Source organism: Saprolegnia diclina, assembly GCF_000281045.1.
Source record: "Saprolegnia diclina VS20 unplaced genomic scaffold supercont1.11, whole genome shotgun sequence".
Taxonomy (NCBI): domain Eukaryota; phylum Oomycota; class Saprolegniomycetes; order Saprolegniales; family Saprolegniaceae; genus Saprolegnia; species Saprolegnia diclina.
In genome coordinates, this window is record NW_008246078.1 from 494379 (window position 1) to 506713 (window position 12335).

The following is a 12335-nucleotide window of genomic DNA, read 5'->3' on the forward strand; positions in this document are numbered from 1 at the left end:
GGCCGACTGCCCGTTCGACTGCTGGTGCTGCTTTTAAATTAACGAAAAATCCTGCCACGTATTACATATTGCAAGTGTATCGAGCGCGACCGACTTTGTCTTTTTCACGGGCTAAGAACCAATTTGTCCAGATTCGCACGGGAGCAAATCGGTACGTGGAAGCCCGAGATCAAAAATCTTTGCTTTCTCGTTCCGGCATCTTTGGTTAGTGTCGTTGGTTTAGGCAAGAGTGGCGCTGATAGTTTGTGCATTTTCTTACATTTGAGCGAAATTCTACCTGTCAATCAGACCGTATTACTTGTATCCGGTAGCCAAGAGAAGGCGCCGAGGGTCAGTTCTTCGTTACGAGTTGATTTTTCAACAATGGACAACAAAAGGTTGTCCTCCCCGGGAATCGAAGCGGGACATTGTATTCTTTTCATGCTGAGTTGGGAAAGACGAAGCGTCTTCTCGCCCTGATATCTGTGACCGACCACGGTCGCAGAGGCGACGTTGACCGGTCATGACATTCCCTTATACAAGTACATTTGACACAAAGCAAGGCGCCACGCGTGGTATGTTATACTTGCATAAGCGAATTTACCCGCATGTCGCACCGAAAGACACCACCAATGGGACCCACATTTTCAAACGCGCAGCCATCTTGACATGGTAATGTCTATGAGCCTTCGTGACGACGACGACGCCGCGCCGTAGGACGCCACCACAAGCTCTCTCCTCGACCAGGCCCATGACGGCGACGCGTCGGCCCTCGCCTCGCTCCTCGCCGACGTCAAGCTCCACGGCCTCACGCCCGAGGTGCTGGCGCTTGCCGGCACGACGACGAGGCTACGTGTATATCCCTAGGTCGCGGGACCATCCCTCCTTGTCCTCGCAGCCCGCGCCGGGGACCTCGAAGCCGTCGATAGCTTGCTGGCGGTTGGTCTTGATGTCAACGCGATCGTGGCCCAGGTATGCTCGGATGCATATTCTCATGTGCTTATACTTGCGACGTAGGACACGACACCCCTCATCACAGCAGTGCAAAGCGGGCACACTGAGATTGTGCGATCGCTCTTACGTCACGGCGCCAGCCCGAATGTGGCGCCGCCCGTACGACGACTCGTTTCGTTGGCGCCCAACTCACGCTCGGGTAGAGCGGTGTCACAGCACTCCAAGAGGCCTGTCGGCACGGTCTCCCCGCCATTGCGACGGCATTGCTCGAGCATGGCGCCGACACGGAAGCCAGTGCCGACGTCCGTACACGCCATTGAACTGCCCGCATTTCATCAAATATGTGTAGGACGATGGCGTCACGGCGCTCTGCTACGTCTTTGACGCCAACGACGTCGAGAGTGCGCGCGTGTTGCATGCGTTTCACGCCAGCGCCAACGTTACGCTCTACGTAATCCTTTGCTATATGATTGTCTTTGGATCTGTAGACGGGTCACGCGTAGGGAATGCCGCTCTTTCTACTGGCCGTCGATGTGCACTCGGTCGACTTTACCACATTGCTCGTTGAAACCTACCAAGTTGATGTTGATCAAGTCGATCGGGTATACCTCACTATGTGGCATCGAGTGACCCTACCGTGATAGAACGGCAACACGGCGCTCATGCTCGCCACGCGCCGCGGCTGGGACGACCTTGTCACGTACCTGGCGCCGCGCTGCAATGTCAACGCCGTCGCTGCGGTAGGTGGCTCATACATGGCTTTCATCGTCAAAAACAATTCAATAGCACGGGTATTCGGCGGTTGCGATTGCTGCAGCGGCCGGCAACCTCAGCCTTGTCCACGCGCTCTACTCGGTGGGCGCGAACCTCGCGCCGTCCAAGCCCGTATGTATCGTATGCACTTGACGCGGTTGATGGACGTTGTAATAGGAGCACGAAGCCCCTCTCGAGGCCGCTTGCGCCCAAGGTCATTTGGACGTCGTCCGCTTCCTCGTCCAGCACGTCAACGATGTCGACCGTGTCAACGCCGTGCGTGCTTGAGATGCATATATAGCAGTATTAGGTTTATAAATGGGATTTGGAATAGGAAGGCACGACGGCGCTGTATGCAGCTGTCGCACATGGTGCCGCAGACATTGTCGCGTGCTTGCTACCGCGCGCCAACGTCGACCGCGTGCTTTCGGTCCTCGGGATCACCGCCATTCGTTCTGACATCTCCGTGTAGACCGGAGCGACCTATTTGTGTGCAGCCGCCTTTGATGGTCACACGGCGATCGTCGAGCAGCTGCTTGCGAGCGGCGCCGACCCGAGCCTTCCAGATGGGGTACGTATTTTTTGTTAAAAATTGCCCAACAATACACGACAACGTGTCGGTGGTGTAGGAAGGCAACACACCGCTTTTACATGCTGTCGCCCAGCACCACGTCGAGATTGTCGCGCTCCTTTTGCCCGTGCTCGACGTCGCTACCGTCAACATGCGCAACCGCGTACGAACCCTACCCCGCTTGAGAACCCTAACCCTCATTTTCATTTCGGGGTAGATTGGCGAGACGGCCGTGTTTCGTGCCCGGTCGAGCGCGGTGCTGCGACAGCTTTTGGCCGCGGGGGCCAATCCGCTGCTGTCGCGCTATGTACGTACCGCGTGTCTGCAGAAGCATCGAAAATGACTGCATAGGACGGCTGCTCGGTGCTTGGAAAAGCCATCACGCTCAAGAAGCCCAACATGGTGACGCTGCTTGTGCCCCTCGTCGACGTCAACGCACCGATCAAGCGCACGACGGCCTTGCGCTTGGCGGTTGAAACGCGGGATGAAGTTGTTGTCGCCCGGCTCCTCGATGCCGGCGCCAACGTCGATCAAGCTGCCGAGGTATTCCTTGCGATCCGCCATGTATCCCGTCTAACGTGATGGCAAGAATGGACGCACGGCGCTGCATCTCGCGGCACAGCTGGGCCCGGCAACGATGATGGAACGACTGCTTGCCCATACACAGTGCATTGACCAGACCTTCCCCGTACGAGCTCGCTGCGCGTCTGAAAATACGATGGATGGGACGTTTAGGGGGGCTCTACAGCCTTGTCGACTGCCATCGAGTTTGGCTCGCTCGATGTCATTCAGGCACTGCTTCGCCATGGCGCCAACGTCCACCATGTGAACGAGGTCCCTTTCCTGGAGCGAGCATGGTGGACTTGTGGCTTATCATTTTGATTGCATAGCACGGCGTGAGTGTTTTGCAGCTGGCCTGCGCCGTGGGCCGCCCCGATGTCGTACAGATCCTCTTGGGCGCAGGCGCTGACCTTGACGCCCATGACGCGGTACCCATTTTTACCTTATTTATTCACAATTTCACAACTTGACTATAGAACGGCTGGAACTGCTTCATCATGGCGGTCGACAAGGGTCAAGTCGACGTCGTGCGGCATCTCTTGCCACTCGTCAATTCGAATGAAGAGGTAGACACTGCACCTTACCCGACTCTGCGTTGAGCGCATCGTAGATTGTGTCTTCGTTTGCCCCCCGATTGGTGGCCTGCGATGGCGCCACGCCCAAGTTCTTTACGGTATACCAATGACAATATTCGTACACTCTTTGATGGACTGACGACCGCGTCTCTAGAACGGCTTCCGAGCGATTCACATTGCGTACGATGACCACGATGACCCGAGCATGTTGCGAGCGCTCATGGAGTCGCCCGCGCTCGAGATCAACGCCACAGATGCGGTATGTCAACATATGCAACTGACTGCAAAATGCCCATGCACGGTGACACAGCGACATGGTCTCTCGGCATTGCATTGCGCGTGTGCCATGGGTCTCATTTCGTCTGTCGGTCAGCTCCTCACGCATGCACACATTGACGTCAACCTGCAAGACAAGGTCCGGCGCGATTGAAACCGCCACTTGACATATAATGACTAGGAAGGCAACGCGGCGCTGCATTACGCGACTGTAAATGGTCATAGCAAGATCGTTGAGCTGCTAATCGATGTCAAAGGACCGTCCATTGATGCTTCGATGCCCAACCAGGTACGACGGAGCCAAGGTCCACGCCATAGCGAGCGATTTTGACATGTGTAGAGTGGGAAGACGGCGCTGATGCTTGCCGAGGACGAGGGACACGACACCATCGTCGCGCTGTTGCGCCAATGACCGATTCGTATTCAAACTGGACGGACAGCACTGCATATATAAATATAAAATCGCGTTTGAGCATTACACGTGATAGGGATAGGGTCCATACATCAAACCGTTGAATATGCAGCTCATCGCAAGCCACAGCTCCTCCGTAGCCATAAGAACTTGCACGCCTTTGATGGCCGCGTGCGTTGGTACACAGCCTCTCTCTAGCTCGAGAATGCGCCCAGAAAATATCACTGCGATTTGAGAAGGGTGCGATTTCGGATCGACAAGCCCCACGCGTGCCAAAGCAGTGCTTTGCGAAAATGAAACAAATATTGGAAAATGCTGGGAATATTTTCTACGGCCCACTACAAGTCGCTAGCGATGGACAGAGGTTCCACGTGCTGATTTGCGGCATCCCTGGGCACCAAGTGTTTTTTCAATGAATTGATTTGAATAAAATGGCATTTTCAAAACTGCGCTCGATGCACACATTCCACAACACTGGGATCATTTCAGTGGCCAACGGCTCGTGTGTCTTGCATTATGAAGGAACACGCGACCAGTTTCGGGCGAAATGCGAGGTACACATATGCACATGCCATTCTTGCCATTCGTCAAAAGATTTTCTTATCTGCCTCCTAGTTTGGCGCGGGCAGTCCCATGACACGTGCCAGCCCGCGGTGCACTTGCACTTGCCAAAGCCCCCCGTCACAACGCTCGCCGTCGGCCATGAGCAGGTTCTCTGCCGGCGTCTCGAGCTGAAAGGCCCTAAAATATATTGACAACACAGTGATATAAACATTCGAGCGTGTACCGCGTCTTGATGACTTGGACGGTCGGTTGATGGACGTGCTGGCCCTTCTCGATGCCGAGCATCATGCTCGCATACTCGGTGCGCGACGCCTTGCCTTGCATGAGCACAATGTGAAAGTAGCCGTCGTCGAGGCGCGCAGTGGGCGCGATCTTGGCGTCGTTGGCCGCGTGCGACACGTTCATAGCCCAAAAGAGACTCATGTCGCCTTCGAGGGTCACCCACTCCGAGGGCACGGGCTCGCCAACAGCCGGCAAGAGCGCCGGTGCAACGTCCGCGTCGGCATACGGGATGTCATCTTCGTCCCTGCTCGGGAGGTATGAGAGCTTGCCGTGCCAGCTCTTGGACGCCAACAGCTTGACGATCGTCCCGACGAAAAACCGTTGGGCGCCAAAGAAGCGGTACTTTTCGCTGTCGTGGTCGATCTCGGCCATGAAGCCCCACGTGAGCGAGAGCAAGAGGTAGCTCGTCGTCGTCGCATTGCCTAGTACATATTACGTCATCAAATTTGACAGAAATGTGGCGGCAGCATACGCATGGTGGCCACGTCAAGGGGCTGCGGGGAGCCTTTGGCCGCGAGATACGTGGCACTCTCTGGCGTGCAGAGCTCGTTGGCGTCGTCGCAAATCGACTTGGCCAAGCCGTTGCCGGTACCGGCCGGCAGGATGGCGAGTGGCAGCTGGATCGCAGTCGCCCAGTCCTGACGGGCCATCAAGCCTTGGACAACTAGAAAGCAAGGCGCGATATGGACGCGATTCCGTAACCAATGCATTGCGCTGTACCTTCGTAGACAAAGCCGTCGCCGCCGACGACGACAAGGCAGTCGTAGCTTGATACGTCGAGGGTGCGTGCCACGTCCGTGGCGTGTTTCGGGCGGTCGGTCACGATCTTCTCGACGCGAATGTTGGCGAGGCCCAAGATGGCTTCGACCTTTTCGTAGATCTTCTCGCCCTTGCCCGTGCCGCCGACGGGGTTGATGAGCACAAGGAACGTCTACTTGGTCAGGAGCATATCAACATTGTCCTGGACGAGCATGATAGTCGTACGCGCTGCTTGGGCGGGTGCTGCATAATGGCGTCGAGTGACGGCGCAACGCCACCAAGCGGGCGGCTCGGACTGGCAAAGTACTGGATGATGCGCACCCACTTGTCGACTTCGAGCTGGTGAATGCCATTGTTGGCCTCGCCGCACGACGTCAAGACGACGTCGCGCAGCTTGCGCTTGCCGTTCTTGGTCTTTTCGACGACGTGGATGAGCAGTGGGAGGCTGGAGGTCGCGCCAATCGTGTCGTGGCCCGTGCTGGCGCCGAGCACGTCCGCCCAGAGCAGGCGCAGGACCGGCTTCTTGGCCATCGTGATCTCGAGCGCGTCCGCGGTCGCGGCGACGATGGCAGCATGGCGGCCGAGCGCAAAGGTCTCGCTGCCGCTGCTGAGGCTGGTCATGAGTCCGAGAATGACGTTGATGGCCCTGCTCCTGATTGGCCGTTTGCAACACTCTACGCGTATTTCAGCCAATCAAATGGCAGATTCGATGTTGCACATGGCTCACTTTGTAGCATCGGTGCTCACGTCCGCGCAGGTACTCGAGCCGTCTTGTGTATGCCAACGCTGTGTGTACAGCTGCTACGCGACCATTTCATAGTCCTTTTGCTATATAATCATGGCGTCTTGCCAGCGCACGGCGACGAGCTACTAGTACGTGCGAGAGCTACGTGCATGCCAATGGTTCTACCTCGAGTTGCGAGGTATCCTCGACGCCAATGACGTGCGTGCGGGTTGTGTGGGATTGTGTCAAGAACGTAAAGCATACATGAACTAGGAGCCGACGCAAAGGTAGCAAAAGGTGACCTCGACATCGCAGTGCAAGCCGTCCACTGATACAATACAAAACCACAGTACAGGGCCACAGCACTAAATTTGAAGGAAAAATCGACGCCGGATACGCTGCACGAACGATGATGGCCCGATGGAGCTGCCCGATGGGAGGACATGCTTGGCCATGCATCTCTGCCGAAGGTTAACATACCGGTACCGTCCTTTCTCACACATCCTTCTCCATCGTTCGTCATTCGACACGCTTCAGCGCTTCCTCGCCGTACACTGCATGCATAGTCGCATGGCTCGTCCAGCTGGTTCCATGCTTGCGGCCGCTTGCTCACGTCGCCATTTCATCCGGCTGTCCGCCCTAATGGGTTGGCGTTGAGAGCGACCAAGCTTGGCGCCAAATCGCCAAATCAGCGCCACATAGCCAATGTGACCAATCACGAAGCGTTGCTATCATGAGTTTTAGCCAATCGCTGTGCCAGGATTGGCATGCCCGGTGCGCTGGCCAGACAAGAAACGACCACCACGCGACGATAAACGACGACGACGACGCCCGAAGCAAGCGCCCGCGCACGACGACCACCGCAGCCGTCGGGCCCGCGCCGCTGCCAACGACGCTCCCATCGGTCTGCGAGATGCGCAGCTTTGGGTTGCAGGACAAGGCCGAGGCGGTGTCGACGGCGCGGGCGACGTGGGGCGCCGACATGACCAAGTGGCGCGAGGCTGCGTTCGAGCACATTGACACCAAGGAGAGCGCACAGCACATTCGCGCCCAGCAGCGCGCGTACCGTCGGCAACTCTTGCAGCCGCACCGTCCCTAAGTTATATGCATCTCGCTGGCAAAACCCATCGTATTGTGTTGTCTGTCTCTAGTCGTAGTCGTCGTCGTCGCTGGCGTAGTCAAAGACCGACTGCTTGATCGGGCCCTGCTTGGTAGCGGTGTTGGCGTGGCCATTGTCGGTGACCGACTCGGGCGGCGCGCCGTCAAACTTGAGCACCTTCTTGGTTGACAAAAAGTAGGCAAGAAAGTGAGTCGAAAACTCAGTCGTGCCACCCAGCTCGTCGAGGCCTTCGAGCATGTGCACGACGCTCTTGTTCTTGATGAGCGCGACGCACGGGATCATCCAAATGCCGAGCTTTTGCACGAGGTAGTCGGCCTTCTCGGCGTTCATGCGGCAAAACTTGGTCTCGAGATGCGACTCGGCGAGCGCGCGGAGGTGCTTGTCGAGGAGCGGGCAATGCGCGTTCGTCGCCGAGTAGAAGTGCAAGATGACGCACTCGCTCGCCTTGATGACGTCAAAGAACTCTTGCTGCGTTGAGAGCTCCGTGTACTCGCCATGCCCCGCGTCCTTCCACTTTTGCATCTGCGTCGCGGCCGCCTTGATCTGCTGCAGCCGGCGCTCGCGGAGCCGGTCCAGATCGTCCTCTTCCATCGTCTCGAGCTGCTTGATCTGCATGTCCAAGCGCGCTTCCTGCGCCTCGAGCGTCTCGAGGACGCGGTCCGAGACCGCGCTGAGCATCTGCTGCTGGACCGCGTTGGCGTTCATGTCAATGCTGCCACCAAACCAAATCTAGAAGCCCCTTCGTCGAAACGGGTTTAACGCATGCGTTTTTCGAAAAACGTGAGGGCTTGCTTTTAAATACAAAGTTCAAGTGATTTAAATACGAGGACTGAAATGACACTATAATACGACGATAACCATACACTAATTCGTACCGACGCTGCAAAGTGGGGAGGACCTGTACAAGGTAGTCGCTGCGCTTGCACTCGGTAAACGACCATGAGCAAAGCAGCACCAAGTAGTTTGTCAATGGAATGCAATGCAGCATCACTGATACAGGACTACAGCGCTGTCCACGGTGCGATGACCAGCGAGCCCATTTGTTTGTGGCATGTGCCATAAATAACTCGATATTGCCAGAAATAGCCACGTTTCGGCGCCCACAGGCGAGCGCAGGTCGCGCGATCGGCCAAATCACGTTTGAAAATGAAATCGCTCGTACTTACCACTGTGATAGAAGACACTTCGGAGAGCACGAAATGCTATGTGGCATCGCCGTGCGAGCTCTGCAGGCAGAGAAAATGACAAACGCCCTGCGCTCGATATCAACACTATTGAAGTGATGCATTCATAGTATGAACATGAAATACTATACGGCTGCTGCCGCCGAGCGTCGGCTTCAGCTCCTGCGCATCAAGCTGTTCCTTCGTAAGGCTTGGTTGACGCTGTCGTTGGCAGTGTGATGAGTGCTATCGCCATGGTAGAGCTACTTGCAGTACCCACAACGTCTTGGTGGTCGTTTCTATGCCCAGCACCAAGCACCCAACGACTACGACTTACTTGGCTCATGCACGATGCTCGTGCAGTTGATACACAGTCCAAGAGAACGAGTCGACGTGGTATATAGTACGTCTCTTACAAAGCCTTTTCGTTTTCATAGTCGATGAGACGCTGAATGAGATCGTTCTTCTGGCCCTGGATCGAGAGCCCCCGCTCCTTGAGCTTGTCCTTCAAGACGTTGGGCTTGAGCGCCTTGATCGCGCGCGCATCCAAGACGTCATCTGTGCATGCGCATGAGACACCACCAACATGTAGGCGTATCGTACCGTCATCGACCTTGGAGGTCTTGGACGCCTTCTTCTGCTTGGCCGCCTCGGCTAGCACAGCAATGAGCGCTTATGGCTAGTGTCGCATCTCGACGTACCTTCTTCCTCTTCCTTCTTGCGGCGCGCCGCGTCTTCTCGCCGCTTGCGCACTTCTTCGAGGCGCGAGAGATCCTTCTTGGCTTCCGCCTACAGGAGCAAGCGCGATATATAGTTTGGTCATGGCGCTGGACGACGCGTACCGTTTCGCCGGCCAAGTGGCGCTTCATGTAGGCGGCGGCCTTGGCTTCCTTCTCGATGGCTTCGCGCTCGCGGCGCGTGAGCTGCTGCGGCTCGGCGTCGCCGACCATGTCCTTGGCCTTCATGACCTTGTTGGACGCGTTCTGCAAGTTGGGGTTCTGCACTTGGATGAGCGACTGGACACCCTTGGGCTTGGGCGCACGGACAGCCTCGGCGGCCGGCTTCTCTTCCTCGGCCTCTTCAAAGACCACGTCGAGGTCGCCGTCGGCGCCGCCTTCCTCGTCCGAGCTGCCCTCTTCGTCGTCGTCACGGCGCGCCCGGCGCTTCTCCTGCTTGACTTCCTCGACCTTGTTGCGGGCCTCCATCTCCTCGAAGCTCGTGACGAACTTGCGGCTCCCGCCCTTGGCCGAGTTGCGCTTGGAGGACTTGGCCTTCTTGGCCGCTGCGTCGCCTTTACCACTCATGGTCGTAATTGAGATTTGAGCTTGACGCCAACGGGAAAAACCTCTTGAAATGGATCGCGCTCGCCGCCCTGCACCAATGAGCGGCCTCGAAAGACCTCTCAGAATGCATACTCGTTCGCCGCATATTCCCTTGTCGATGACCCGCACACATTCATTCACAGACAAGTAGTTATTGTCATGTCAACGACAATAATGTCCATAACGCGATAGACAAGCCTCTGTTGCATGCAGTATAGCTACTACAGGAAGGGTCCAGAATGGACTCGCCGTCACTTTCCGAAGAAACCAAGTCGTGGCATTCACTAAATTCGACTTTATGAAAATGTACACTGTGGTTTCAAAGAACGTTCTTTGTGGAAAGCAAGTCTAATGTTGCCTCGCGTGTTTGCAAGGGCGCCCAAAGTCGACTTACAAGCCGACAATCTTGGCGCCAGCAGCGAGGTAGACGTCGGTCTCGCGGGTCGCCGCTTGAAACGCAGGCCGCTGTGTTGCGGCGTCAAGGGCGGCCGCCAGTAGTGGACACGCATATAGCAACTCGACGCGTCGGTACGTGCGCAGAATGAGCGAGAAGCGAAAGAGGTACGGCACAAGAGCAATCTCGGCCTGGCTCAACCGGTCGCCGAGGAGGTACGGGCCACGGGATCGAAAGGCCGCTGCGTCCTCCTGGTAGATGCGCTCGAGGCCCGCGACGCCGGCGAACACTAGGGCCTTGAGCTCGTCGTCTTTGGTCGTGTCCTTGTTGCGAAGAAACGCAAAGATGGACGGGACAATGTCGAATTGGGCGACAACGAGGTTTGCGAGCGCCGCTGCCGCCGGGTCGTCAGCAACAAAGAGCTTGCCACCGTTGAACTTGGCGTCCAAGTACTGGGCGACAATCATCGACTCATACACGGTGACTCCGTCGTCGAGCAAGCAGGGCACCGACCGAAACCGGTTGAAATTGGCGATGTAGCTCGCCGGCATGGCGGCGTGAATGGGCACTTCAATGACGCGCGCCAGCGGCGCCTGCACCTCGGTGGCGGTCCAGAGCGCACGGTGCGCCAACGGACACACCGTGTTGTTGAAGAGCGTGAGGCCACGGCTCGTTTTGAGCGCTTCGAGCTCGTTGGCCGAGAGGGTATCGTAGTCGATGGACGCCACCATAGGAAATTCAAGAGTGGGTGAGTCCTTCCCGATCGAGGGACTGCCAAGTGAGAACTCGGGGATGTTCCTTCTGCCACTACGTCTCGACCGTGTTGTCGTAAGCACCGCGGACGGCCACCGCCTGTAGCATCATCCCGCCGAGATCCACGCCCTTCTATCCGGATCCGGATGACGATGGCGGTGCTGTGAGTGTGCCACGTCATTTTGGGCGATCAAGCGAAACGATGACATGCCTCATATAGAGATGTAGACGCGTGCGTCCACTAGCACGAACCAACACCATTCTTGCACACACGTCGCAAGGACCACCCAAGCTTTGGCACAGTATCATGATGAACTTTTGTTCTAGTGTCTGGGCCAATAGCACAAGACATCTATTCGGTTCAGTCGACGCGACGACGGTTATCCACTATCGTACTCTATCGAGCGGCGCGCTAGCGGCGCGCTCGGAGTTTGGTAAACGCGCGCAAGTACATTTCGGGCTCCCGCGTCACGCGCTGAAACGCAGGTCGCGCGGTCGCTGCCGCCAACGCGCCTGCGAGCGCTGGGTGCGACGCCAGCAGCTCCGTGTCGTGATAATGCTTGGCAATCAAGTTGAAGCGGAAGAGGAGCGGCAAGATCAAGATCTCGGCGAGGCTGAGCCGGTCCCCGAGCAAGTACGGCCCGCGGCTGCGGTACACAGCTGCCTCCTCAACATAGACCGTCTCGAGCTGCGACAAGCTCGAATGCATCTTGCGCTGCAGCGCATCCTTCTTGGACGCGTCAGCGTTGCGGAGGAACGCGAACGTCGGGGCGACATCAAAGACCGCGTTGGCGCGCTGGACGAGCGCCGCGCCGGCGCGGTCGTCGGTGGCGGCGAGGTGACCGTTGTTGAACGTCGCATCCATGTACATGGCAATGTCAACCGAGTCGTGCATGGGCCGACCATTCGCGAGCAAAAATGGCACCGACCCGTCGGGATTCAAGTGGCGCAGGTAGCTCATTGGCATACTGTCGAGACTCAACTCGAGCACGCGCACGGGGGCGTCGATTTCCGAGACGGTCCAGAGCGTGCGGTGCGCCCACGGACATACCAGCGCGACAAAAAGCGTCGTCTCGTTGCGCGACTTGAGTGCCTCGAGCGCCGCTGCCGAGAGCGACGTAAATGCAACCATAGGTAGCTTGCAGCCGCGAGGCATTTTGAACTCTGCTGGTA

General features: G+C 57.1%; 7 protein-coding genes across 7 annotated transcripts; 2 read left to right on the top strand and 5 right to left on the bottom strand.

Annotated features, from left to right (window-relative positions):
- Nucleotides 1-648: 648 nt before the first annotated feature.
- Nucleotides 649-4081, top strand: SDRG_04540 (hypothetical protein; the record flags this gene model as incomplete). The annotated part of the gene is made up of 24 exons (XM_008610215.1): nt 649-651; nt 697-798; nt 847-951; nt 997-1092; nt 1137-1235; nt 1283-1384; nt 1437-1535; nt 1578-1673; nt 1720-1818; nt 1864-1962; nt 2021-2116; nt 2159-2257; nt 2316-2420; nt 2475-2564; nt 2609-2800; nt 2847-2945; nt 2993-3091; nt 3148-3246; nt 3295-3384; nt 3429-3491; nt 3548-3652; nt 3704-3808; nt 3851-3958; nt 4010-4081. The coding sequence occupies 24 exons, from the start codon at nt 649-651 to the stop codon at nt 4079-4081; spliced, it is 2322 nt and encodes a 773-aa protein (XP_008608437.1).
- A 540-nt stretch (nt 4082-4621) lies between these two features.
- On the bottom strand, nt 4622-6352 carry SDRG_04541 (hypothetical protein). The gene is made up of 5 exons (XM_008610216.1): nt 5912-6352; nt 5648-5858; nt 5400-5591; nt 4869-5349; nt 4622-4822 (listed from the first exon to the last, which is right to left on the bottom strand). The coding sequence occupies exons 1-5, from the start codon at nt 6305-6307 to the stop codon at nt 4693-4695; spliced, it is 1410 nt and encodes a 469-aa protein (XP_008608438.1). The 5' UTR covers nt 6308-6352; the 3' UTR covers nt 4622-4692.
- A 695-nt stretch (nt 6353-7047) lies between these two features.
- SDRG_04542 (hypothetical protein) lies at nt 7048-7537 on the top strand. Its single transcript, XM_008610217.1, has one exon. It carries the CDS (start codon nt 7144-7146, stop codon nt 7507-7509), a length of 366 nt encoding a protein of 121 aa, XP_008608439.1. The 5' UTR covers nt 7048-7143; the 3' UTR covers nt 7510-7537.
- On the bottom strand, nt 7520-8253 carry SDRG_04543 (hypothetical protein). Its single transcript, XM_008610218.1, has one exon. It carries the CDS (start codon nt 8233-8235, stop codon nt 7558-7560), a length of 678 nt encoding a protein of 225 aa, XP_008608440.1. The 5' UTR covers nt 8236-8253; the 3' UTR covers nt 7520-7557.
- An 814-nt stretch (nt 8254-9067) lies between these two features.
- Nucleotides 9068-10029, bottom strand: SDRG_04544 (hypothetical protein). Its single transcript, XM_008610219.1, has 4 exons — nt 9536-10029; nt 9395-9482; nt 9297-9347; nt 9068-9251 (listed from the first exon to the last, which is right to left on the bottom strand). Exons 1-4 carry the CDS (start codon nt 9995-9997, stop codon nt 9106-9108), a joined length of 747 nt encoding a protein of 248 aa, XP_008608441.1. The 5' UTR covers nt 9998-10029; the 3' UTR covers nt 9068-9105.
- A 298-nt stretch (nt 10030-10327) lies between these two features.
- On the bottom strand, nt 10328-11168 carry SDRG_04545 (hypothetical protein). The gene has a single exon (XM_008610220.1). It carries the CDS (start codon nt 11138-11140, stop codon nt 10406-10408), a length of 735 nt encoding a protein of 244 aa, XP_008608442.1. The 5' UTR covers nt 11141-11168; the 3' UTR covers nt 10328-10405.
- A 323-nt stretch (nt 11169-11491) lies between these two features.
- Nucleotides 11492-12294, bottom strand: SDRG_04546 (hypothetical protein; the record flags this gene model as incomplete). Its single annotated transcript, XM_008610221.1, has 1 exon — nt 11492-12294. One exon carries the CDS (start codon nt 12292-12294, stop codon nt 11575-11577), a length of 720 nt encoding a protein of 239 aa, XP_008608443.1. The 3' UTR covers nt 11492-11574.
- Nucleotides 12295-12335: the final 41 nt, after the last annotated feature.

Excerpts from the sequence above, each read along its gene's own strand:
- SDRG_04541 (XM_008610216.1), bottom strand. The coding sequence starts at position 6,307 with ATGACCAGCCTCAGCAGCGGCAGCGAGACCTTTGCGCTCGGCCGCCAT. Across the intron at positions 5,350-5,399 it reads CCTTGACGTGGCCACCATGC|GCAATGCGACGACGACGAGC; the intron begins GTATGCTGCCGC and ends AATATGTACTAG. Across the intron at positions 4,823-4,868 it reads GTCCAAGTCATCAAGACGCG|GGCCTTTCAGCTCGAGACGC; the intron begins GTACACGCTCGA and ends AATATATTTTAG.
- SDRG_04544 (XM_008610219.1), bottom strand. The coding sequence starts at position 9,997 with ATGAGTGGTAAAGGCGACGCAGCGGCCAAGAAGGCCAAGTCCTCCAAG. Across the intron at positions 9,348-9,394 it reads CAAGAAGGAAGAGGAAGAAG|CCGAGGCGGCCAAGCAGAAG; the intron begins GTACGTCGAGAT and ends TTGCTGTGCTAG. Across the intron at positions 9,252-9,296 it reads GACCTCCAAGGTCGATGACG|ATGACGTCTTGGATGCGCGC; the intron begins GTACGATACGCC and ends GCGCATGCACAG.
- SDRG_04543 (XM_008610218.1), bottom strand. The coding sequence starts at position 8,235 with ATGAACGCCAACGCGGTCCAGCAGCAGATGCTCAGCGCGGTCTCGGAC.
- SDRG_04542 (XM_008610217.1), top strand. The coding sequence starts at position 7,144 with ATGAGTTTTAGCCAATCGCTGTGCCAGGATTGGCATGCCCGGTGCGCT.
- SDRG_04545 (XM_008610220.1), bottom strand. The coding sequence starts at position 11,140 with ATGGTGGCGTCCATCGACTACGATACCCTCTCGGCCAACGAGCTCGAA.